General features: G+C 47.6%; 11 protein-coding genes across 12 annotated transcripts in view; 4 read left to right on the top strand and 7 right to left on the bottom strand.

Annotated features, from left to right (window-relative positions):
* Positions 1-98: 98 nt before the first annotated feature.
* BDBG_17191 (uncharacterized protein) lies at positions 99-1,309 on the top strand (the record flags this gene model as incomplete). Its single annotated transcript, XM_031724971.1, has 3 exons — positions 99-469; positions 592-717; positions 862-1,309. The coding sequence occupies 3 exons, from the start codon at positions 99-101 to the stop codon at positions 1,307-1,309; spliced, it is 945 nt and encodes a 314-aa protein (XP_031578758.1).
* Positions 1,310-1,572: 263 nt separating this feature from the next.
* On the bottom strand, positions 1,573-3,154 carry BDBG_05119 (uncharacterized protein; the record flags this gene model as incomplete). Its single annotated transcript, XM_031721996.1, has 2 exons — positions 1,573-2,615; positions 2,716-3,154. The coding sequence occupies 2 exons, from the start codon at positions 3,152-3,154 to the stop codon at positions 1,573-1,575; spliced, it is 1,482 nt and encodes a 493-aa protein (XP_031578759.1).
* Positions 3,155-4,276: 1,122 nt separating this feature from the next.
* Positions 4,277-5,849, top strand: BDBG_05120 (formamidase; the record flags this gene model as incomplete). The annotated part of the gene is made up of 5 exons (XM_002624305.1): positions 4,277-4,351; positions 4,446-4,464; positions 4,548-4,836; positions 4,898-5,174; positions 5,259-5,849. 5 exons carry the CDS (start codon positions 4,277-4,279, stop codon positions 5,847-5,849), a joined length of 1,251 nt encoding a protein of 416 aa, XP_002624351.1.
* BDBG_05121 (uncharacterized protein) lies at positions 5,820-7,060 on the bottom strand. Its single transcript, XM_002624306.2, has 3 exons — positions 6,858-7,060; positions 6,311-6,763; positions 5,820-5,938 (listed from the first exon to the last, which is right to left on the bottom strand). Exons 1-2 carry the CDS (start codon positions 7,053-7,055, stop codon positions 6,362-6,364), a joined length of 600 nt encoding a protein of 199 aa, XP_002624352.1. The 5' UTR covers positions 7,056-7,060; the 3' UTR covers positions 5,820-5,938; positions 6,311-6,361.
* Positions 7,061-9,027: 1,967 nt separating this feature from the next.
* On the bottom strand, positions 9,028-10,493 carry BDBG_05122 (peptidyl-prolyl cis-trans isomerase D; the record flags this gene model as incomplete). The annotated part of the gene is made up of 5 exons (XM_031721997.1): positions 9,028-9,968; positions 10,079-10,165; positions 10,232-10,241; positions 10,319-10,386; positions 10,478-10,493. 5 exons carry the CDS (start codon positions 10,491-10,493, stop codon positions 9,028-9,030), a joined length of 1,122 nt encoding a protein of 373 aa, XP_031578760.1.
* Positions 10,494-10,826: 333 nt separating this feature from the next.
* BDBG_05123 (D-tyrosyl-tRNA(Tyr) deacylase) lies at positions 10,827-11,823 on the bottom strand (the record flags this gene model as incomplete). Its single annotated transcript, XM_031721998.1, has 5 exons — positions 10,827-11,027; positions 11,160-11,353; positions 11,460-11,502; positions 11,576-11,754; positions 11,817-11,823. The coding sequence occupies 5 exons, from the start codon at positions 11,821-11,823 to the stop codon at positions 10,827-10,829; spliced, it is 624 nt and encodes a 207-aa protein (XP_031578761.1).
* A 29-nt stretch (positions 11,824-11,852) lies between these two features.
* BDBG_05124 (CCR4-NOT transcription complex) lies at positions 11,853-16,123 on the top strand. The gene is made up of 3 exons (XM_002624309.2): positions 11,853-12,651; positions 12,752-14,286; positions 14,372-16,123. The coding sequence occupies exons 1-3, from the start codon at positions 12,397-12,399 to the stop codon at positions 14,430-14,432; spliced, it is 1,851 nt and encodes a 616-aa protein (XP_002624355.1). The 5' UTR covers positions 11,853-12,396; the 3' UTR covers positions 14,433-16,123.
* A 501-nt stretch (positions 16,124-16,624) lies between these two features.
* On the bottom strand, positions 16,625-19,609 carry BDBG_05125 (uncharacterized protein; the record flags this gene model as incomplete). The annotated part of the gene is made up of 3 exons (XM_002624310.2): positions 16,625-18,274; positions 18,859-18,927; positions 19,495-19,609. The coding sequence occupies 3 exons, from the start codon at positions 19,607-19,609 to the stop codon at positions 17,877-17,879; spliced, it is 582 nt and encodes a 193-aa protein (XP_002624356.1). The 3' UTR covers positions 16,625-17,876.
* A 254-nt stretch (positions 19,610-19,863) lies between these two features.
* On the top strand, positions 19,864-20,721 carry BDBG_05126 (uncharacterized protein; the record flags this gene model as incomplete). Its single annotated transcript, XM_031721999.1, has 3 exons — positions 19,864-19,905; positions 19,972-20,306; positions 20,457-20,721. The coding sequence occupies 3 exons, from the start codon at positions 19,864-19,866 to the stop codon at positions 20,719-20,721; spliced, it is 642 nt and encodes a 213-aa protein (XP_031578762.1).
* An 868-nt stretch (positions 20,722-21,589) lies between these two features.
* BDBG_05127 lies at positions 21,590-23,240 on the bottom strand. Of its 2 annotated transcripts, none has more exons than XM_031722000.1 (2): positions 22,883-23,240; positions 21,590-22,824 (listed from the first exon to the last, which is right to left on the bottom strand). In XM_031722000.1, the coding sequence occupies exon 2, from the start codon at positions 22,606-22,608 to the stop codon at positions 22,045-22,047; it is 564 nt and encodes a 187-aa protein (XP_031578763.1). In that variant the 5' UTR covers positions 22,609-22,824; positions 22,883-23,240; the 3' UTR covers positions 21,590-22,044. The 2 variants fall into 2 exon arrangements, with proteins under 2 accessions (XP_031578763.1, XP_031578764.1); XM_031722001.1 differs by having other exon boundaries at positions 21,632-22,803; positions 22,883-22,974.
* A 791-nt stretch (positions 23,241-24,031) lies between these two features.
* The window catches only part of BDBG_05128 (carboxymethylenebutenolidase), a gene marked incomplete at both ends in the record, with an annotated part of 1,821 nt that continues 1,287 nt past the window's right edge, over positions 24,032-24,565 (bottom strand). The window contains 2 exons of the mRNA XM_031722002.1: positions 24,032-24,040; positions 24,195-24,501. Coding sequence (XP_031578765.1) covers positions 24,032-24,040; positions 24,195-24,501 — 316 coding nt within the window. The remainder of the gene's footprint in view (positions 24,041-24,194; positions 24,502-24,565) is intronic.

Genomic DNA, 24,565 nt, shown 5'->3' on the forward strand with positions numbered 1-24,565 from the left:
GCCATTGACATACTTTTCCGGATTAGTATCCCTGAGTCCCCCAGACAGATATACCATGGAAGTTCTAAACCGGCCAGACGAGGCACTGGAAGATCTGAATGAAATGGGATGGAAACGAGCAACTCGTTCACCTCATCGTACACGCAACCCCGAGATGCAAACTTCCGAATCAAGAAGTCTCGCTTCCGAATATATTCCTAGCACAACACTGGTGGCATTTTCTCAAGCCAAACACAGCCCAGGGAACCGCGAATAATAGTGGCAATAACAATCATTCCAAAGCCCCTAAAATTACCGAGCACCGGGTATCAGGCGAGTCTAGCAGGGATGCGCGTAACAGATCAATACTCAGTCCGAATGCTCCTACTCTCCTCTCAGAAGCAAGCTCCATAATCACAGTTGATGGACCAGCAAGACGATCTATCAAGAACTATGACAATTCAGACATTGATGAGGAGAAACCAAGCCGGTGAGCATGATTCTACACCAGCTTCATAGAACTCTTCCTCACCAAAGACCACTGGCCCACTTTACTGGAGACCTCTCTCTCCTGAGCTTGCTTTGATTTCGCCTACTCTACTATGCCCTTAGCCCAAACTCCTACAAAGTAATTTCCGAAATCTTCAACGAAAAACCCCTGAAATTCACGCGAGATCCAGGTGGCTCCCCTCTTTCCCTCCCTACTCGCAGCGTCTACACCGACCTCCTCGAAAACTCGTGGCACACATCTCGCCGCGTACAATACAGCTATTCATCTTCCTAGTCCTAACTGCCATCCTTATCGCCATCGGCGTAAGTTTCGAAACCGTAAGCCATCACACCTCCGTCCCACCCATTAGCTTCCTATACATTCTCAGCCAGATATTCTTCAAAATTGGCCGCAATTTTCACTACCTTCATGGTCCCCGCGAAGCTTTTCCCCACCCGGTTCCGTTGCACCGCCCACGGCATCTCGTCTGCAGCGGGCAAGATTGCGTCTGTGGTTGTGCAGGCGTTCGTTGCATACGCACCCATTGGGTCCTACCGATCTTCGGATCCTGGTGCGGAATGGCTGGGGTATGTTATTATTATATTCGTGCCGTTTATGTTACTTGGGGTTGCGGTGACAAAGTGGTTGATTCCGGAGACGCGGGAGAGTGATGGGTCGAATACACTGCTGGAGCAGTTGGAAGATGTGATTAAGATGAATAGGCAAGTTAAGTTTTCGTGTGCGTCGGCGAGGAGAGGTGTGAGTGGTCTAGTGCTAAGCCTTTTGACTGCTTTTGTTTCGTCCGATCTCGTGAAAAATTTTCCCTTAGACACTGTCTGAGCAAGTGGTAATCATTGTAATAAGATATCATAGGCGCTTTTCCAACACTTTCTGTCAATCACACCTAATATGCACAGTGCTTGAATTCTATGGATTTTACATATTTCTGATCTGAGGTCCAATGGCACTACATTCCGAATCTATACATAGGGTGAAACAAAAATGAAGTGCAAATCATAACTCACACAGGTGAAAACAGATATCGAACTATACTAGGAGCAAAGCGAAGAAAAGGGAAACATCTGAGCCCGTTGGCTAACTAACTAATCAAGGCCCACCTGTCGTTTCCTCCACTCATTCCGTTTGTGCTTCAACTCTCTGAACAAAAGAATACGCGAATCAAGGACCTCAAAGTCAACTCCAATTGTTTCACATAAATCCTCCAGCTCTTCAGCCTGGTCCAGAAATTCCTGCGGGATCCCCGGCTCCGGCCCGTCTAATGTCATCATAATGCCGGGTTGATTCCGCTCGTCGTTTCTGGAAAATTCGCCCTCAATCTTTAACTCGCTGAGCCGGGGTGTGTATTGCGAGAAGTTAGAGGGCTCGACCAGATTCTTCAGGTGCCTGATGACTCCGGCATAATGACGTTTGGAAACGTTGGCCAGCGTAAGTGACTCGAGCGAAGCGGGGAATATCGTTGACAGCCGCTTGTGATCTGTGGGGTTCAATAGGGCGTCGTCGTAGTCGTCGCCTGTGCTGCCCAGCGCGTCCGTACCTATCAGACTCGTGGCTGAGATGTACAGTGATTTTAACACGGAAAAGCCGGCCAGGGAGCCAAAAGTCTCGTCATCTCCCTGGTAGGACTGCCCATTGAAATAGTAGTCGTCATAGCTGAGCCAGAGGTTTTCGAGGCTGTGCTTAACGTGAGCGAGAGAGCGGGCGAAATCTCTCGGGAGGAAACTAGAGTCATATTCAAAGGAGTCGGCGTGTTCGAATCTGAACGATGTGAGATTTTTGCACAGCTTGATTTGCCGGACGAATCCATTATTAGTATTGCTTCTCGAAATATCTATTTCGGACACGGTCGAAGTTGTGGGCTTGTTTTCTGAATATGCTAAAATAGTTGCACGGTCATCATAAACGCTGATTGGATCTTCATCTTCATACTCATCATCATCATCATCATCATCGGGTTTCGTTGGTATATAATCTGTAATTTGTTCGCCTGCAACACGGCGGACGGACGGAAAGAAAAAGAACGGCTCTAACGCTTCGGATTCAAGAGAATTCTCGCTATCATACCATTTGGCGAAGACGTGAGAGAGGCGGGTGAAAGCTGGCCGGGAATCAAAGGGCGGTAGACGTGCTGCCGCACGTTCGACAAGTCTCCGTGGGAAAGAGCATTCATATGGCACAGACAACCTCAATTCCTTCAAATTTGGGACAGAGAAAAGGAGTAGACCGACCCCATGCATCCTCATTGCCGGCTGAGAGATGAGCTAGAAATTTTGGTAGCGCATGTTCGTCGCTGGCAGTGTAGAGCCCCTGGGCCGCGTCGCGAATAAGGTCTTGGTCAAAGAGGAGCTCCGAATTTGGAGATGGAAGGGTCTCAGGTGGGTCATAGCTGTTTCTCCTATAGCTGAGCTCCGTCGACCAATCGTTAATCTCAAGAGTTTGAGTGCATGATGCAATATGCGGGTTGCGGAGGAGCGTTTGAACCAGAGCAATCACAGTCTTAGCGTCTACATCTTCCAGTTTGATATCGAGGAAGACGAAGCGGAGAAACAGCTCAGAGAAGGCACGAGAGCATAGTGCAAGATGTAGCCGATGGATTGGGCGTTTGATACCCAAAGCAATGTGGAGTAATATCTCGATGGGGAGATTGCTTAGGCTGAGGGGAGACATTGCTTTTCAAAACCCCTCGTTTTGCGTCCTAGAATCCATTCTTCGCTTCTTTCCCAGTCGATATGCTGGATAAGAGGGGGAATACGAGGTCCAACAAAGCATTCACCTGGAGCTACCAGCTGTATTCTTGTTGCGATGAAGAAGAGATCCAGCTCGCGGAAATGGAGGGTTGCCTAACCTCTCCTTGGCTTTCGAGCTGATGAAGTGCCCCACGAACATCAGCACTCCACTCTTGTCGTTTTGCTCACTTCTTTCAGATTTCAAGACCAGTGGCAGCAAACAGGAAGTTGGGAAGCTAGTGCATGGCCGCGTCTGGCCGATGTTCGAACCGAGGAGTGTATCCCATGTATCCCAACGAGCTGGGAAGCGAAATGCCCAGTTCATGTCGCGTCCAGGACCCTCCCTGCACGGTAGCAGTTAGCAGGCTAGGATAGTTTGTGATTGGCTTGTTGTTTTCTGAGCCCTTCTCAAAACTTGGTCCTAACTAAGTTAACTAACACTAGGGTACCGAAACCATTCATTCGATGAGATATTGAGTCTGTTGTTAGGGTTAGGGCTAGGGCTAATGTCCCAATCAGGCAGTTTGCGACAACCAGTTGCTACAGCGTCTAGGAAAGAGACGCCACAGGCTTGAAACCAGGTGAAACGCAGAGCAGTTGTCCGAAACATTTGGCTTTCAAAGGCTTCCCCGCATTTTACGCATCGCAGGGTGGGGGTTTGCAGCCGAAACTCTGACCGGGAGCTTCTACTGCGTACGCCCATCTCTCAACTCCTTAAACGTCAGCAAGGATACTCTCCATGTAGAACCATGGATATTCTTCCGAGAAAATGTACTAACCATCCCATGTTCCCGAATGCGGGGATTGAACTTCGGGATATTGATGTCCAAGGTAGAGATCCCTAGAGCGCTTCCGTTCGTATAACTCGCGGAGTTGCTACCTACAAACAAATCTAACAAGCATATAAGAGCCTAGGATCTCCCCCGCTCGATAAGAATTTACCGTTCAGGGTCTCCTCATTCAGCACTGCCATACTCCCTACATCCTATTCAAAGTCGCATTGCTATTTCACTACTACTTTACCTTTACTGCACCTAAGCATCAGGTCTGGTCTACTTCTACAATGGGTCTAACAGGCATTCGCACGGCCATGAAGGTCGACCTCAACAAGCCTGCAGGTGAACAAAATGGCTTGCATGTATGTTTACTAGATTTTATATCCATAAATTTCAGTTAATGTGGCCTTTCCATAACTCTCGTCTCGCTAACCATGTTATATCTATGTTGTATAGAACCGCTGGCATCCAGACAGTAAGTATTAGCCAATTGATAAATGGTGTCTTTCGGGCGCATTCATGCGGGGTAGTGAAGCTAACATGCCTCCCCCACTCCAGTTCCCTCATGCGCGACGATCAAGAACGGCGAAGTCGTGAAGATTGAATGCGTCGACTGGACTGGAGGGCAGATCAAGAACGATGATTGCGCAGATGACATGCGTGATATCGACTTGACTCGCGTGCATTATCTGACAGGCCCCTTCGAAATCGAAACCGCCCAGCCTGGTGATGTGCTCCTCGTTGAAATCCAGGATGTGCAGCCATTCGAGGATCAGCCGTGGGGTTTCACCGGCGTCTTCGATGCGAAGAATGGAGGTGGCTTCTTGGATGAGCACTACCCCCATGCGTATGTAAACAATTAAGCCGATCCCCTTGAAAAAGGGTTACGATGCTAAACCCCTTTGCAGTGCAAAGGCCATCTGGGACTTTGAGGGCATTTTCTGCTCGTCCCGCCACATCCCTCACGTCCGCTTTGCGGGATTGATCCATCCGGGAATCCTAGGCTGTGCGCCTTCCGCTGAGGTTCTCGCAGAGTGGAACAGACGCGAGGGTGAACTTATCTCCACTCATACCCATTTGGATCGGGTTGTGGCGAAGCCCCCCGAGCCCATCAACGTGCACGCGGGCAGTGCAGATGGGGAAATCAAGGCGAAGGTCGGAAGAGAGGGAGCTAGAACTATTCCTGTAGGTCACTCTCTGGAGCCGAGAACATATATGTTCTGTACAGAAGATGCAACCACAGATTCTAACAATGACAACCCAACATAGGGCCGCCCCGAACACGGTGGAAACTGTGACATCAAAAACCTCAGCCGTGGCAGCAAAGTCTATCTCCCAGTGCACGTCCCCGGCGCCAAATTCTCCGTCGGCGACTTGCACTTTTCCCAGGGTGATGGCGAAATATCCTTCTGCGGCGCCATCGAGATGGCCGGCGTGATCACCATCAAGTTCAACGTGATCAAGGGCGGCATGGCACACATGGGCATGAAATCTCCCATCTTCCACCCTGGCCCCGTGGAGCCGCAGTTCGGCCCCGGCCGCTACCTGACCTTCGAGGGCTTCAGCGTGGACCATACCGGAAAGCAGCACTACCTAGATGCCACGGTTGCGTACCGCGAGACCTGCCTGCGCGTCATCGAGTATCTGCGCCGTTATGGCTATGATGACTATCAGATTTATCTGCTGTTGAGCTGTGCACCTGTGCAGGGGCATATTGCGGGGTTGGTGGATATACCCAACGCGTGCACAACGATGGGGGTGCCGATGGATATTTTCGACTTTGATATTCGTCCTGAGTCCGATGTGGTGAAGCGAGATATGGGGTCTTGTGCATTTACGAGTGATCAGATGAAGAAGTAGTTTTTTGCGCGCCGAGTAGGGGGGCAATGAGAAATTCTCGTGTTATTTTCTTGTGCGCATTATGCGTTTGTCTGGATATCTATGTGAAGCTGGCCATCCAAGGATGAGATAATGAGTTATTAGTATTAATAAACTATTTTCTTTCCTTGTTCTGTTCCTTTTCGTTTCTCCGATTGATATGCGGTTGTTCAGAAGAAGGGGGAAGCATCGTCGATAGTTATTTTTTTAGTATGCAGAACTTGAGTTAATCACAGCTAGTAAAGCAATAGTTTTACAAGCTGCTAGACACTATTCTTTCTCCCAAGTGAAAGCAAAGAAAAGCAAACAGAACAGAAAATAAGAAATTATATACGGAGTACTCCGTACCAAATATTAAAAGTCCAACAAAAATGCTGAAGGACATGAACAGTTTAAGTTCTAATGCCATAATAAGGCGCTAATAAGTTAATCAATGAACTTACAATTTTTTCAAATAGGTGACCACCAAATGACAAGTGGCGTTTACAACGCCCTTACCTTCCCATAAACGAATGTCCCGTCGCTTTAATATTCACCCTAACATTCCGCTCCCCAGCCCACTTCACCGCCGCAACAACCTCTTCTCGTCCCGTAGCATTGACTACGTAAACCGGATACCCGCCAATCGAGCAGCCCTTCTCTCGTGTCCGCGGGTCACCATTGACGCTAGTCCCATTCTCGAAGTTAGAGAGGCACGAATCACCAGCCCAGGTTGGGTAGTCAATACTCCTAGGGTCCTGTAAGTGGAAGCTTGACGCATGCCATTGGGCAATAATGGAGCTGCAGACAGTTGGGTCGTAGGTAGGCTGCGATTTATAGCAGGCTGGTGGAAACGGCGCGGATGAGTTTCCCATTAATGGTGTTGTTGAAGGTTTGCCACTCTCAGGGACTGGGGACTATGTGTGATATGAGTTATGATTGTCTGTGAAGGGCGTGGTTTAGATGGAAAATCCATGTACCATATGCACGTTTGTACGTGCATCTACTTACGCATTCACAGTCCAGGGGCGTTGCCTTGACTGAAGTTGAATAGAGGTAGAGAATGGCGCAAGACAGGAGACTCCGAACAAGAGACATATATTTTCCCGAAGGTCCACCTCTTATGAACATGCTGCTCCCATTCTTATCATGCTTACAGAATGCAATGATATGACTGCATTTCTCTTGCAGACAAGTGCCACAAAGCATGATTACTGCAATATTATCAATCAGCTGCTCAAGAATGTTCTATTTGTCCAGCAAAGGCATGAATAGAGCCACATCTGGGACGATTATTCATCTGTCTTCATTGACACAACTCAGTTAGTTGATTCAGCCCAATCCCTTGAAGGTACTTTGATGTCTGTTTTCCAGGGCTGAAGAAAGTCTGCATGTAGCTGACTCAATGATTTGATGCTCAACCTATGCAAGAAAGTTAATGAATTGCTGGCTTTCAAATGGCTGTTTCAACAACTGGGATATCTTTTGACAAGAAACAATCTACCTAGGCTCCACTGAAAGCATTGATTGAGACTCAGCTGTAACAACCCTTGGGCACGCTGAGTCGGATTTCGCTCCACCAAAATCTGCCATGGGATTGACCATGTTCCCCAGCTGTGTCTTTTCCTCTATGCAGGAAATAAATACTCTGTAAAGGAAGTAAGCAATGTATGATGGCGCAATGATCCAGGGCCTCAATGCAAACAAGAGCAGGAAGCAATCAAGCAGTGGTTTTGTTTGGTCTGTAATGATTCAAGTTTATACCCCTGAATCACAATAATAATAGATCATTTCCCTCATTCCCCTCCAATCCCCTTCTTGTCAAAATTCAATAGTGGCATGAGACCAGCAAATCATGCAGATTCATGAAGCTTGTGTCAATCAGCTTGTACCTGGTGTTCGCAAATAGACACGATGTCATTGTAGAGCACACTTGTTTCTTAAAATGAAGAGGCTGAATTATAATGCTTATGCTTTAAATAACCGTCTTGGTTTATTTTCAATGTCAGGAGAGTTGCACGGCAAAGGGTAGGCAACCACGATATATATACATATATATATGTATATGTCATTAGAGTCTGATATCTGGTCCTGGAGCTGGGGCATCTCTATCTCGTGGAACGCCGTGATGCTCAGGAGAGATTTCGGAGGTTCAGGCTTCCCCGCTGTAGGTGAAATTTGAGCAGTTCTCGACGCTACCTGTGTTGTCCTCCTGGGGAGAATCAGCCATCGCCGCGAGGAAGGTTCACAGTCACGGTATCTATGGCAGGTTTGTGGAAGATATAGTAGTAGCTCTGTGGAAAGGCTCGGAGGCTGGAGATAGGTGATGCAGAACTGGTATATGAGACTGGTAATTGGGTAGATAGAAAAACGAGAGTACAAAGAATAGAAAGAAGATACTTCAACACTCGCAAGTAGGCCGTAATGAACGAAGTTGGATCTATACTCACTTCCACTAGTCAGAGCCACACCATTTGCCAAGTTGCTGTGGGTTAAGGTTTCTCCGCAGATTTGGACGGGGAATTAACTAGGGCTAGTTATGATGATCGAAGGCTCACCACCCCTGGAGGAAGGGGATTGAAATGCGATTTTACGCTGTAAGGGCCGATATAGAGCTTACGGCACACCGAAAGGTTTCGGTGGCCGAAAATCTTTTAATACTATAATTAGCCATTTATAGTAGCAGCCATCAAGCACAGGATGAAAAGGGAGATAGTCAAAGGAAATAGCGGGGATTGAAACAGCCCGCTTTCTACTTATGAAAAAATCAAAATAAAAGAATAAAAGAATAAGAAAATAAAATAAATAAAATGAAAAATGAAAAATGGAAATGAAATGGAAATGAAATGGAAATAAAACGAAAAAAAAAAAAAAAAAAAAAAAAAAAAAAAAAAAAAAAAGACTAAAAAGGATAAACAGGAGGGGAATGTAAACCTCACGAAACGCTCTGTTTAAGCACATGATCCCCTCTATCGTCCCCTTACCCCTTCATTTTTATTTATTTATTTATTTCTCTGTCTCTCTCTCTATTATCCCGGCGTTGAAGGGTTATACATTGTAACATGTCACCGTGGATACCCTCAAATTTCTCCGAATTTCTCCGATAAAGGGGAATTGTTCAACCTTCAGCCTCCGTCCCACCTCCCACCTCCCACCATCACCATCACCATCACCATCACCATCACTTGAAAAACTTCTTCAGCATCTCCTTCTCCTTCCGCTGCTGGTCCGCAATCGCCTTCTTAACCCTTGCTCTCTCATTCGCAATTGCGACATCGCCCGGCGCCAACTTCGCCGCCTCCGCCAAATCCTTCAACGCCTCCTCGTCATCCTTCAACCCTACCAAGGCGACAGCTCGCCGGTAATACGCCTTGGCCTTTTCCGCATCCTTTGCATTGGCAGCCTTGGCGGTCTCCAGCGCAAAACCGGCCCATGATCGCCCGTCCTCAAAGCGCCGGAGCTTATTCGCTAGCAGCGCGGAGTTGGAGTGTAATGTGAATCGCAACTGGGTCATTTGCGCGGCGAGTTCGGGCGGGTCCGAGTCTGATGCCTCTGGGTATTCGTTCAGATATCGAAGGCCCTTCTGGTATTTATCTAGGCCTAGGTCAACGTTGCCTGCCTTGAAGGCTTTGTTGCCGTATTCTTTCAGGTCAGAGGCGATTTTGTAATATTCTTCGCCGGAAAATTCCTTCCCTGCATCCTCCGGGTAGTCCTCATACTTGTCACCGGTTTCGTCGACGGTTGACTGGGTGGCGGTGTCGTAGCTTTCGCCGGTCAGTTCGCCGCAGTCCACAACTTTCACTTCGGTGTGTGGCTTGTCGCCCGAGTCCGTGGGGGACATTTCAATCTTGCGCACCAGCCCTTTACCGTTGATGACTTCGCCAAAAACCACGTGCTTGCCATCTAAGTGTGGGGTGGAGACGGTGGTGATGAAGAACTGGCTCCCGTTCGTGCCCGGGCCGGAATTAGCCATAGAAAGCAGGAAGGGGCGGTCATGTTTGAGCTCGAAGTTTTCGTCGGAGAATTTCTCGCCGTAGATCGATTCTCCGCCGGTGCCATTGAATGCGGTAAAGTCACCACCTTGAATCATGAATTGTTTGATGATACGGTGGAAAATGGAACCTGAAGCACATACACATCAGAGGTATAGAATTATTTAGCTATATGCTAACCAATGCATTCCACACGCCTGCGTAACAAGCGTGTCTCGTTTCCTTAGAAATAATACGTACCCTTGTAGCTGAGCGGTTTCCCCGACTTCCCCTCACCCTTCTCGCCGGTACAGAGCGCACGGAAGTTTTCAGCGGTTTTGGGGACAACTGTACGCAGAAACATTAGCAATCGTATATCGAAAGCAGTGGTGGGTAATTATAATCATGGTGTACCATCATTAAACTAGCGATTTAGCGCAGTCAGCCTCCCATCCTCTTCCCTCAATGATGACTCGAAATTGAATTCCAAGAAACACTTACTAGCTCAAAGACAATGCGGCCCTCAGCTCTCTTTCCTATCTGGATATCAAAGTAGACGCGCGGGCGACCTGCAATTCGGGACCTTATCAGCGGCTGGCCAGAACTATAGGCAGCTGGACAGTAGCGGGGGGCAGGCAGCTGCGGGGGCGGGGAAAGTACCTGAAGTTTCGGCCATGGTGAAGGTGTAAAGCTGGAGCTGTAGAAAGGAGACTCACGGATAGCAGATAACAGTAGCGAGTGGGAATACAGAGATCAAGGTGAAGCCTGAAGTATGAAAAGGGAAATTGGAAGTTCGCGAATTGTCCGTCGTTGGGTTGAGTGTTGTTTGTTCGAAATGCGCGAGACTTGTAGAAGCTTCCATGCGCAGACAAACAGTGCAAACTCCCCACCAGCGAGAAAATAGCACTGTGCAATTATATCGAATCATGTTTAGATAGATCCTCTCTATATGGTATAATACGCGAGTGTAGATACATGTTACCCTGCAAAATAATCGTCTTCAGTCCTTTTATTCTAGCAACGACGTCGGAAGCTTGAGTTCGTAGTTCTGTCCCCCATCTGCGCCCTTCTTCCCCACCCCGTCTTGCTCAGATTGCCGCGTATTTGAATCACTCGACTGGCCGTTACCATTACCATTCCCATTCCCGTTCCCATTTCCGGGTTTCTTCTGTTCCTTCTTAGGCAACGTGGTATCAATCTGAATCGTAACCTACACCGGCAAAAGACACACCTCCAAGTCAGCCCTGTTACCACCAAAAAAAGAGCGGGATCAGCGGAACTAGGAGGGAAAAAAGTGTTATAGCTATACCGCGCCGTCTTTACTGCGGTAATCCACACCCACCGGTCCATCGTTGACGAGTCCCACTTCCATCATCGCCTGGAAGACGCCGTTCTTAACGCGCTCGACATTGTAGAGCTCCCGTACTTTGTTGTAGAAATGCTCATACAATTCCTTAGCCTTGGTCGCATCTGCGGCGTTGTGGAAGTCTGGTTTGTTGCCCTTTTTGATCTGGGCAAGGAGTGTGAACTGGGACACTGTAAGGAACAAACAAAAGAAGACGAAAATAAATTCATTATCAGTAAAGTGCTCATGTTGGCTCTCCTTGTCTTCTCGGAACTCAGTGTCCTCTGGTTTCCATACCGCATAGGACCTCTCCCTGTATATCTTGAACGCTCTTCTTCCACTATATGCAAGATGCGGTTAGAGCTTTGATCTATAAACCCGTCGAACGAGACTCCGGTATTAAATAAACATACCGTCCCGCCCGCCTCATCTGGCCATATCTTCAGCTTGAGAACCTTTGCCGCAAGGGACTCTGCATCTTTGTGGGTATCATCTGGGCCGACAGCGGCAAACACTAGGATTCCTCTGCCAATGGAGGAAACGAGCTTCTTATCGACAGTGACTGAGGCGGAGGTGACTCGTTGTAGAACAGCTAAAATAGCATCGTTATTAAGATTGAAATTTTAGCTATCGTAGGGAGCGCTGGCAATATACCTTTCATGATGGAATATTTTGATATCGAGGTTAAAAACGACGTTCAAAACGTTAATGGTTCACATGGATATAGGTATTGTTAGGGTGGCGGTGTCACGACGGGACGCTAGGGCGGAAACGCTCTCTGATGGACATTGAAGCTTCACAGGGCGGGCGGACATTAAACAAGATATATTGCCCAGATCCCCGTAGCCGTAATAAGCAGTAGAATAGAAATATAGAAATAATACCTAGCACCGCCCATCCCATCCTAAAGTTCCACGATCTGATCTGCTGCTAGCGCCATCCGAGCACAAGTCTTGGCACATCTTCCCAGCTTGGGCTTCATCCATCCATCCAGCAACTTCAGGCAAGGTCTCAAGGTCACCGTTGCGCAGGCTCTGAACACTCCATTCACCCGCCGTGGTACATCACTATACTCCCCCTTTTTCCCATATCTACGCCGTTCATACCACGCCCTCACTGCTTGCATCGGGGTAAAACTTCCTATCCACTTCTCATCGATCTCCGCCGTTCCGCCTCCGCCTTTCCCATTACTGACTGACCTGGTCCAAGGGCAGCTCCCGTCTATGAAGCAACCATGACGTCGCGAAAAACACAGCAGGAAATTGACAAAACCTTCAAGAAGGTAGCTGAGGGCATACAGTCATTTGAGGGAATATACGACAAGATTAAATCATCGTCAAACGCTGCACAAAGAGACAAGCTAGAAGACAACCTGAAACGTGAAATCAAGAAGCTTCAACGGTTCCGCGATCAGATTAAAACATGGGCTGCAGGAAACGAAGTCAAGGACAAAGGCCCTTTGCTAGAGCAGCGGAGGGCCATTGAAACCGTGCGCCTCCCTACCCTCCATCTCTGGCCATGATTCCACAATATGCTCCCATACTCCCCCGGTCGGATATTTTAAGGGCTAGCTAACTAGAGAACAACAGTGCATGGAACAATTCAAAGCTGTTGAAAAGGAGATGAAGACTAAGGCCTATTCAAAAGAAGGCCTATCAGCAGCAGCTCGATTAGACCCCAAGGAAAAGGAGAAAGCTGAAACATGCGACTTCCTCTCGTCAACCGTCGATACCCTTCAACAGAAGATTGAGGCCATGGAGGCCGAGGAGGAGATGATACAGGCCTCGTTAAAGAAGGGAAAGAAGGATACTGCAAAGACTACCCGGCTATCTGATATTACGAGGATCCTAGAGCGGCATCGGTGGCATGTGACCAAACTAGAACTACTCCTACGGTGTCTGCAAAATGGAAATGTTGAGACAAGCCAAGTGCTCGACATCAAGGATAGCATCAAATATTTTGCAGATGATGGCCATAATGCGGATTTCTGCGGAGAAGACGAGACGATATACGACGACATAACGCTAGGGGATGACGAGTTTGGCATACCCACTGATAATGACCGGGTCTCATCACAGGATACTCAGTCGATACAGGATGATGATGCGGAAACTGCGAGGTCGAAGACGAAAACAGATCCTGGGCCCGCGCGAAGGCCATCGACGCAGATGAAGTCTCCGCTCCCAGTTTTGGCTACTCTTCACAACGGACCCTCGTCTGTCGCTTCCAGTTCCATGAAGCCCGCTCCTCTACCGACACGATTACCAGGAGAAACACTGAAATACGCCTCTGCGGCTGCTGCGGCCGCGGCTAGTGACAAGAGTGGCGTTGGGATAGCTCCTCTACCACCCCCACCTGGAACAACATCTTCAACTGCCTCGCCGCAAGTACATCATGCACAACCTGTGCAAACGCTGGCATCTGCCGCTCCCAGTGTGGATGGTTCAGCTAGCCAACAACAAGCCAAATCTCCAACGTTAAGTCCTAGTATTCCCACGAGTAGGCCTTCAACGGTTCCGCCAACACCAGCAACGGATAATGTAGAGACCGTGCCTCAAGAAGAGCATATAGTGACAACAACAAATGGCGAGCCGAGGGAAGCTGCCGCTCCTGCTGCCGCTCCTACTCCCGCACCCGCGGCTAGTCCCACTCCGGCCCAAAATGACGAGTCCGTCTACCACCTACCGCCCGGCCTTCAAGACCTAATTCAATCCTTCGAAATCACCAAATCCAGAGTATCCGTCAACCCGTCGACATCGGTTCAACGACTCCTAACAGCGTCGCACCACACCTGCCCAGAGCCCGGCGATGCGGAGAAGCCACGCCACTACAAGCCGCAAACACCCTACAACACCCCTCTCTACTACCCGCAGGAAGCGCTTCCAATATTCGATGACCCACGATTATATGAGACGGGCCGCATCGATACAGATACGCTATTCTATATATTCTACTATCGGCAGGCGACTTATCAGCAGTATTTAGCGGCGAAGTCATTGAAGAATCAGAGCTGGCGGTTCCATAAGCAGTACCAAACGTGGTTTCAGCGGCATGAGGAGCCGAAAACAATTACTGAGGAGTTTGAGCAAGGAACGTATCGGTTCTTTGATTATGAGAGTACATGGTGCGTTTTTTCGTCTTTCCGCTTCACAAGCAACAACTGCCTTTAAAAGAACCATAGCTAACCAGTTTGTTCTTGGAAAATACAGGATGAACCGTCGAAAAGCTGACTTCAAGTTCGTCTACAAGTTCCTCGAAGACGACCTGTAAATGACAGAAAACCAAGAAGAAATAGGGAAACAAGGACGACATCCTTTGTTTTAGCGGAATATTTAGGTTTTATGCAAAGGCCCAGGCACCTAAATATTGTTGTACTCTTCTAAACCAGAACTTTGGCGTACATACAACACCCAGTTGAATGAACTTGACTCTGTTTCTCAACCTCCTTGCCCTTTCCGTCCCATCATCCGTTCATTCAACCACCCCTATACACGACATTCTCACAATACACACGCACACACCACATGCGCACACAGCACCCACGCTCCCTCTCTTCCCCCCCCCCCCCCCTCCCACCATCTTCATCTCTCTTTGTACTTTCAACCTCACCCCCTGCTTTTGCTTCTACGTCTTCTGCTTTTCGTTTGGGTTCTCTGTTTTCTCTTTCTCAGCAAACGGCCTTGTGGTTGTGGGTGGTGTTTGGAAAGGGCACGAATGTGTTTTTCTTTTTCACTACTAACCTTACTTACTGCTGGAAAGCAATTGCTATGCAGGTTGGGTTAGGCTTAGGCTAGGCTAGGCTAGGTTTTTTTTAGGCTGTGCCGGGCGGCCAGGCTGGGGTTCCGCGTTTTTGCTCCACTTGTTGCTATTTCTGTTCTGCCTTTTTCTTTTTCTCCCCCGTTTCGTATCTCGGTTATGTGACTGGGTAGGTTAATTTTTTTAAGTACATTAATCGATCGTGGGATGTGGGATCTTCTATTCTACTTTTTTTTCTTTGCTTGCGGATGGATGGATTGGATTATCCGGTCTCCCAGGTGGTGTGTGCATTATGAAGCTAGCGAGAAATGAGAGAGGAGAAGAGAGAGGAGAAAAGAGAATACAATTGTTCACCCCTTCTCCCAAGTGGTGTTTATGCATGTTACGGCTGCTTATACCGTGGGATCAGCTACGCTGCTGATACACGAACACACACTTGTCTTCTCCTCTTTACGAGGTTAGGTATAATAATAAGTATGTATATCTCTATATTACACATACTACTATCCGCCTGCACAATACTATGTGCAAGAAGCAAGGTCGAGTCCGTCACCCACTAACCTCCGATTCTATTTTACCAAATGGGTAAGGCGAGAGGGTTTTCCTCATCCGTCTTCGCGAGTTCTAATTATGTCGGCGGACATTAACAGAGATTGCGTTTCCCCCGCCTGGAGGGTTGGCTGGTTATACCTACTCATGGGATCAAAACAGTTATTCTAATCCTATACCTATCAGTCCAACAAACCCATTCAGCTCGCTTCCTCATTCATTTATTTATTTCCCGTTGTACGAAACTATACTGCACACACCTTAACCATGCTCAATCAGCCTCCTCCGTCCAGCCCAATGTATTTGCTGTGTTGTACATACATTGGCAAATACATCTGCATGAGCATTGTAATGTATGTGCAGTATATCCTGAACATATAATAATAGCATTTATACACGTGTAGAACCGGGTGGGTGCATACATAATAGAATGCCTCTGGTGGATGTAACGTGTGTTCAAGGGTATAAATATACGTAAAGCACATGTTGCATGCATCCCTGGGGATGTAAATATCAGCGTACAGAGCTGACCTTAACAGCTGAGAATTCGGGGCACGCTTTGCTATGCGGGATGGATTCAGGGATTCTTTTACTTCAAACGCTTCTCTTGAGAAATGGATTACATACATATAGTAATGCCAGGATAGTACATATATCGGTGTAACGAATTCAGATTCAGATTCATATATCTGCATAATTCTTCGTAATTACAAATCAAGATTCAGTAGGTAGATTGCTCCTTTTCACAGGAAAATAAGATGGAACTGGAAGGTTGTGTGAACAAAAGAGAAAACGAGGCATGCAGGCAGGGCTACGCTTCATTATATATATACGTTGTACATACATTTTGTATTTCTATATTTGTAATGAATGCCCCGCTTCACTTTATTTTTGTGCTGATTGTAGCAGAGTGGGATAAAAAATAAGGCTACGGGAAGGTTGTGGGTAACTATCACTTATAACTTTCGGGGTTAACTTAACCTCAGGAGCGCAGAAGATGGATTTCAGCCTGCGTTTGCCATCTTTTAGAATATCATGTTTTTGAGCTTTTGGGGTGAGGGCTCGATCGATGGGTGGCTCTTTGCGCCGTTGGGTTTTATTTTTTGGTTTTATTTTTATTTATTTTTTTATTTATTTTGGTATTTTTCTTCTCGTTTCGATGCGTTGCTTTCGTTTCTGCTGTAACTATCTCATTGCATAATAGACTTCTAACGCAATGCAAGTTCAATGAATTGATTATACAGAGGGGAGGAAGCGAGCTGGCAGAAGAACCTGAAGTTAACCACGTTGACAGCAGAACAGGAACAACGAGGCAAGGCAGATTTCAAAAGTGGTCGGTAGGGCAGGCAGTTCTAGACGTCTGCGTAACGATAAAAGATATATATCAACTATTTCACATGTTTGCGAAGAACGGGGGCAATTGCTAGTCTTTCTGTTGATCATATTTAGGATAGGTATATATAGTATGTATTATGCCATGTCGTTTCCCTTTGCTTTCGGACTTTCGTGGGACGAGTTCATTAGTAGCTTCATTGTTCTGGTCTCGCTTAAGTGTTTATTATTATTATTATTATTATTTTAACTCGCACGATAGACAGGCATTTGTACAGCAAATTTGCATGTCCAGCACCGGCTCGCTACGCTGCCCTCAAGGCTGTTTCTCTTTGATACCCAATAAGATAATTTTTGGTTCAAAATGAACTACACATAACAGTCCACATAAGAGAAGAACATCTGGAAGGTCCCAGCCGGAAGGGTCCGCGGTTAGCGTACATAATGCGATTTGGTCTTTGAAACCTTCCCAAGGAAAAAGGTATTAGGAAGTCTGAAGCGCAATATGCAGGACATCTGTAAGGTACGAACATTCTCCCAGGCTGGAATCAAATAACTTCGACATAGCCTCCCCTCAACACCCAGTCGGAGGAGGACACCCTAGTTGATTTAGCCCCCCGGCAAGTACCCTGAAGAAGAACGGGAGTTGATGGTTAAATCGAGGAAATTCCCCTTCTTTTTTTCCTTTACATGCTCCTATCAGCGGATTAATGGATATACAGCATGCATTCAAAAACTCATAGAGGGCCTGCGTGTTTCAAGAAATCGCAGCATACGTAGTAAGTTGGTGCATGTTTGCATTTGGAGGGCTGTCTCATCGGGAGAAATTTGCATGCATAACTCAGTCACGTACCGACAAAGTGTGGCACATACATAACTACGTAGTTATGTACGTACGTATGTATGGATGGATGGATGGGCGTCCAGCACAGGATAGTGGAACTAGTTTGAATAGTGATAGCTAGCAGCTTATCCACGTCGGCATGCGGTTGAAACTTGAGCCTGGGGCTCGAACATCTCGAGGCTGGCATGGTGGGATTAGTGGGTGAAGAGTTCATCTACCGCCTCACTTTTCTGTCAGTTGGGAGTGTCTGCGATGTATTTGGCATAGTCGGCCGACACAAGAAACGGGCAGCAGTGCCATGCTAGTTGTTTGCTTCCTCCTGGGGGAGGTGTTGTGGGTGCTGTGTGTAAGGAGTAGTTGTAGCAGGAGTAGTCAGATAGTTGTTCGCTGGTTGTTTGTTTGGTGACGTCGATGTGAGGCTGGGATGGAACACCGCTGCTGCTGAGGGCGCTAAGCCCAAACAGGGGTGGCTGACTAAGCTGCGGCTGCCCAACGCTCTTCTTCTCTCTTCCGCAGACCCAACCACGTCCAACCACAACATCCAACCTAAACCTCCATCCGACCAATGCTGCGTCAAGCCTGGCGGTTTCTCCCCCGTCCAGCGCATCCAACCACTCCCGCGGCGCCACGACTGATTGGTGCCACACTTCAGGCTATTAGTCTTTCTATCCCCGCCGGTGTTGTCACAGCGCGCTGAGGGCTACCCAGCTTGGGGCTGGTGAAGGAAGAGTCTCCCCCACCTTCTTCAGGAACAAGCCACGCTCATCCCTCTCAGTTCTCTCTAACCCACAGCAGTAAAATGATGTTTCATTCTGCTCCAAATTACATGAAACAATCCGCGAAGATGGGTCCTGACCCCTTGCATCGTCCATGTCGTCATTCTAGCTTCCTTATTTTCTCCGGAAGGGCAGCCAATTGGCCAAGTTGGTCCACCCAACTGTCAATAGGCATAGCAAAGCTTAGGAACTCAAAACAACCCGTCGTGGACAGAACAGCCTAATCACCAGGGCGAATATTGGTGTAAAAAGGCTTCTAAGCACCTAACTAGGTTCCCTTTGGCACTAGTTCAACCACTTTTCGGCCCGTTCCGAGAGCCTGGTCGCTTTTCTCCAAAACTCGTATCTCCCTTTTTGTCACTCTTCAGAAAGGAAGAAAAAAAATGAGGCGAGTTGACAGGGTTGCCCCTCAGATGTTGGACAAAAATAGCAAACAGACCATGAACACTGTCTTGCTGCCTTCCTTCTGCCATTTTCCCTACCTGGAATGGTGTGCTATGCTTAGTTGCTATTACTATTATTATTACTATTAGCATTATTATTATTATTATTATTATTATTATTATTATTTCGTCGATAATAATGCTGCGCAGTACAAGCTGCGGAATTGCATGTTCTGGCACCCACTTTGGCGACCCAACTAGGCCTTTGTCAGGTAAGAGTAATATCTCCGACTCGATCTTGACCGCTTGGGCTGGTGGCCTTCCGTCATTGGGTATTTCGCATAGTTTACTCTGTCTTTTTTTTGCTTTTTCTCTTTCTCTTCCTTTTTCTTTTTTTCAAATTACAATTCTGCTCTCCAAGTCGATGATGAATGGAATGTCCAATCGAAGGGGTCCGTGTTTCGAAAATCCTCCACGTGGAGGTTGTTTTCAAGCACCGAGTCCAAGTGGCAGTTTTACTCGTCCTGCGTCATCGTTTATTGATAGTATCTTCTAAGACCTGTCTCCCTCGAGAACTTTTCGGTGTGCACGGTTCAGATTGCTCGCATCACTTTTACACTCATACCACATTCAAAAAGTTAGCCTCCCCCCCCCCACGCATTCTACCTGGCGATTGGTGGCTCGGTTCCTACCTCTGATCATCAGGGTCCTGGCCTGTGTCCCAATGTCACGTGTTGGACCATACGAGGCATGGCCATATTTAAGCCCTACTTGGAGAAACCGAGATGGATGCTCTCGAGCAGACATACTTGCAGCATTGGAAAAGGGTATATATATGTCCTCCCGGGGTTGTCATTTCTTCCCGTGTGTTCAAGTCAGTTTCAACAACAACTTAAACCTATATCATATATATACTCATATTCGCCATCTTTGCTTTGCAACCTCCTCCTCCCTTACCCTCATAACCTCTCACGAAGCAAACCAATCACTCCCCTATCCGTACACACGGTCTTTCTTTTGTTTAGAATCTGGCATTCTTCTCAAAAGCTACAACCGCTACCATGGCTCATAGTCGCAAACACCAACAGCCCCAATACACTTCCGTGAGTCGCGAATTGCCTATCACAGGCTATCCAAACCCATATCTGACCGAATCCGTGACCGCCCAGTATCATACGCCTCGCTCACAATACCCATTGCCGACCTCTGTCGCACCGGCCATGAGCTACTCCTCGTCAACGGACAGCAACAGTTCCACGAGGACGGCATCAAGCATGATCTCAACGAGTAGCGGACATCAGCAACAAACGGCATATTACAGCTCTCATTATCCCACAACGTCGGCTGGTTTCACAGACCCAATCTATCAACAACAACAACAACAACAACAACAACAACAACGGCAGGCATCCGCTAGCTACACGACTAGCCCGGAGTATGTACTGGTCACAGAGGAGGCTGCAACGACACCGTCAAGGCCAGCAAGGGCTGCGGGTCTAGAAAGGTATGCTTGACAACTCTATCATACAAAATATCACAATAGATTATGTATAATATATATATATATATCAAAAGACAAATCCCCGCACCTATCGCCCCTACAAAATAAAAACCTACCCCCAAAAACTAAAAACATGCCTCCCTCACACCACAGATCCGGCAGCAGATACGTCTGCATGTTCCCGCGCTGCGAAAGCAGTTTCAGTCGCTCCGCAGATCTCAGCCGCCACTACCCCACCGTCCACTTCCCGGACTCTGTCAGACTCGACTGCCCCAAGCCCAGATGCTCGCGAAAGGGTGAGCAGGGCTTCACGCGCCAGGACCATCTCAACGAGCATCTGCGCCAGTACCACAAGGAGCCCGTCACTAAGCGGAGATCTTCGAAATCTTCCTCGCAGCGCCCGGAGACATATCGCTAGATGATCTAGTTCCCGCGTGTTTCTGTTTTCCCATACTCGATCGATGGGACGGCGGATATATCACCCTGCCGTGACCCTCCTAATATGCCCTAATAATTTTCCCGGCATATTTTTCTCTCACATGTCGTTTTCCGATATTATAATATTTTCTTTTCCTGTCACTTGCTGGTCTGGAGCTGGTTCTCGAAAGCCTACAAATGCGGGGAAAGAAAGCCAGACGGTGAATGAATGATACGCTACTCGCTCATTTTTTGTCTGGGCGATTATGCTTAACGGTCCCACCGCCGACTGCGCTTCTTTTGAATTTCCTTTGTCTTCTTCTCTTCTATCGTTTATATTCTGCCTTGTCAGTTATTATTGCTATACTTAATATTTTCTTTTTCCTGTTGTTCTCTCTTGGATTGTTTCCTCTTGCCTTTATCTGCATTCTGTTTATTCTTCCTTTTGAAATTTTTACATATTTTCCCAAATGCTTTACACAGCGAGCATCAGATTGGAAATGGAACGGTGTTATCTATCTCTATTTCATGAGCGGAGGGTTCTATTGGATTTTCACACAGGATTTTTTTTTCCTTTCTCACTGTATGATATATTCTTGATATATTCTATTTTTGCCTCAATTTATTTTCCATTCTTGTTGTTGTCTCTTTGCTGCCTTTGAAGCGTCTGCGTTTTCCTGTAACTATATGTTTACTACTTCAAGTATCACTACATATCTCTATTCTCTGAGTTTTACTTTTATTACTTTCTGCTGCTATGTCTGTTACTGTATTTATGTATAATTTTGTAATGCAGAATTCTCAAAGCATTCTATTGTAGTTATGTGTCTCTCTTACTCTATCTAATTCTTGAAGTTGATTTTAGGTAGATCAGATCATAGTTAAGGTTTTATTCCTGTTTGCAGGATGTCTTTTCTAGGGTTATCTTCTGTTCTAATGATTTATCACGTGCTAAACTTTTCTTCGTGCTTGCATTTCCCCATTTCCCGTAAGTTACATAACTAAATCTACATCTGGGGTGGTTAATTACAGGATTTGAAACGTGAATCCATACTAGATTATACTGATAAATATGAATATAATATAATAGCAAATGAGTAGCTTAACACCAATCCAATTTGCTCAAAAACGGGGTTGAAAATGCTCTCTCTCCTCCTTATCTCAATCGTCATATGACAAAACGGGGGATGAAGAGAGGATCTTGCCCACAACTGTAAATCGATATTCACAAATCCCTTCTTCTCTACCCTTTCTATCTTCATTACACGAACTAAACCTAAGAACCCCCCCCCCTTCCTCCTCCTCCTCTTCCAAAAAAACTCACTCACTTAACCTCCCAAAACCCTTCAAAACACTCCCCCCGCACCCTCCCTTTCTCATCAAAAACCACCCCCTCCCCCGTCAATAGGCCCGTCTTCTCCGTCGCATAATCGCCCCTATTGCCCCACTTCCCCTTGTAGCCGCCCACAGTGCGATCCGAGGCCAGCACGCGGTGGCACGGCACGGCGGGGGCAAAGGGGTTGGTGCGCATGGCGTTGCCGATGGCGCGCGGGGAGGAGGAGAGGTGGGCTGCTAGCGCGGCGTAGGTGGTCCAGCGGCCGCGGGGGACGGAGAGGAGGGTGCGGTAGACTTTGCGTTGGTGTGGGGTTAGGGAGGGGTGGGTGGAGAGGGTTTTGAGAGTTTGCGGGAGGGTGGGGTCTGAAGGGAGGGGGGAGGGGGTTGCGTTTGTGTTTGAGGGGGCTGTTTTTGATTTGGTGGTGAGTTTGGTTTGAGTGGGTGTGGACTTCTTTTGGGTCGTTGTCCATTTGATCGAGTTGGTTGCGCGGGATGAGCGCTTTCTGCTTGACATGGCGGAGGCGGTGAGGGTGGTGGAGCTCCGGGAGCGCATGGTTGCCCCTTTTGTTGTTCTTCGAACGGAAATTGTTCTGTCGTTTTAATATGTGCAGGTAGAACAAATTTTCTCCGGTGGGTATGTATATATTTAACCCTATATATACGCTAGGCGTGATCGTGATATAAGATCGCGCGAGCTCAGCCTCCTATAGATCGAGGAGGGTGTATCATCGTTATGCCAATGCCGATACTTTATGTAGCCAAGTCAGTCCTGACGAAATATATATTAGTCTCAACACCATAATCCAGCACAAGATGCCCTTCCATACCTGGTGTTCTTCACAGAATATTTCCCTCCGCCACACTCTCAGAATCATCACTGTGTTTCTTTCTCCTCCTCCGCTTTCTCGTGCGGGCGACGCGATCTATATAACCGACGCTTTGGCTGACATCAACCCGCGGATACGAGGTCGCGTCATCACGTGGTAGTTATAGTACTTGCAGCCAATCACATGCAGTTGTTAAATTGATTTTTTGCACCGAATATAGCCAATCAGAGGACTGGCGGAGAAATATATTCCCGGTCCGGTTGACAAGCAACACCGACTGATCTTACCGACGACGTCACAACAACCGCGTCTGTATACTACGGACATGGAGGAACTGCTGTTTGCTCTCGGGTTATGTTAACTATGCTATGAGCTATGGTAGTAACTGCAATGGAAACAACCTTGGTCACTATGTGACATCTCGTCTAGGGCTCCAGCTCCTCCATGGATGAGGCCTCCTCCTACGAAAGATAGAGCTCCAAGGCATCAGGAGACGGACGGCGCACAATGTTTGACAAAGTGCTCTGTGTGTTAATTTCCCACTCTTATGCTGCCATTGGAACTGCCAGTGAGGAGCGCTTGTGCGTAGCATGAAGTTGCGCCTGGAAGGGCTGGAAATGATGTCCAGCGCCGATTACCCCCTGAATCGATTACCAGAAGGCGCATGCCACCTCATAGAGAGTCGAGCTTGGATATCCTGCTCTCTACATGCTCATATATCTCTTCTAGGGCAATTCTTTGAATGTCAGACTTTTTACCTGATGCCGCGCTCGCCTCCTGGTCTGTGGTTTTGGCCACCTACAGGCTTAGTTTTCTCCTTGGTTGCTGGTGTTTTGCCTGCACATATGCTGAAGTCAGTTTGCCTTGCATCTTATGTCCTACCCGCTGTACTGAACATGACCAACCCATCGAGGTATTGTGTGGCAGATCTTCTAGTCCACAGCGTACGCATTGTGCATTCTCCACACGCGGGGAATGTTTCTTCTCCTGTATTTGCCCAGTCTAATATTTGATTTGTGTTTCTGGGCCATCATTCTCCCGATACTGCACTGAACATGGGGAGTTTTGAGCCAACAGTAACTTTACAGATGCTACCATTAATTTCAATGCATCAGATTGACAGTTTGGTCACTTTATCTAGTCAAGGAGCTACGCAGGCTGCGAATTGGTCACAGCCACATATTAAGCAATAATTCTTCGTAGTGGATCGTTTCTCTACTTTCTACCCCAACCCAACCACGAAGAGTCCCCAGAAAACCAAGAGTAAAAAGGGGCCCCCCCCGCACATAGCACCTATCACGACCTAACTTACCTCCCTCACCCCAACGCCACCAATCATCCCATTCGACTCCACACTCCCCTCCTCCCTCAACTTCTCCGCCGCTTCCACCCCAGCCACGGGAACCTTGTATTCAAGCACCTTACCTTTCCCGGGCGCCGCCCGGTCATCCGCCAACGGATACGGGAATGGTAGGTACTCCGGCAGCAGGCCTAGTTGGCGCAGAAGCCCGGCTTGGTCCCACCAGATGTGCTCGTGGTAGAGGCGGTCGCCGCGCACGTTGACGATGGAGACCATGGGGAGGCGGACGGGTTTGTGTGTTGGGGGGATGGCGGGGATGCTTGTGGTGTTTTTAGTGAGGAATACAAAAATAGAGAGAAAATGGGGAGAAGGGAGGGAACCCG

This window comes from Blastomyces gilchristii, assembly GCF_000003855.2.
Source record: "Blastomyces gilchristii SLH14081 genomic scaffold supercont1.10, whole genome shotgun sequence".
NCBI classification, from domain to species: domain Eukaryota; kingdom Fungi; phylum Ascomycota; class Eurotiomycetes; order Onygenales; family Ajellomycetaceae; genus Blastomyces; species Blastomyces gilchristii.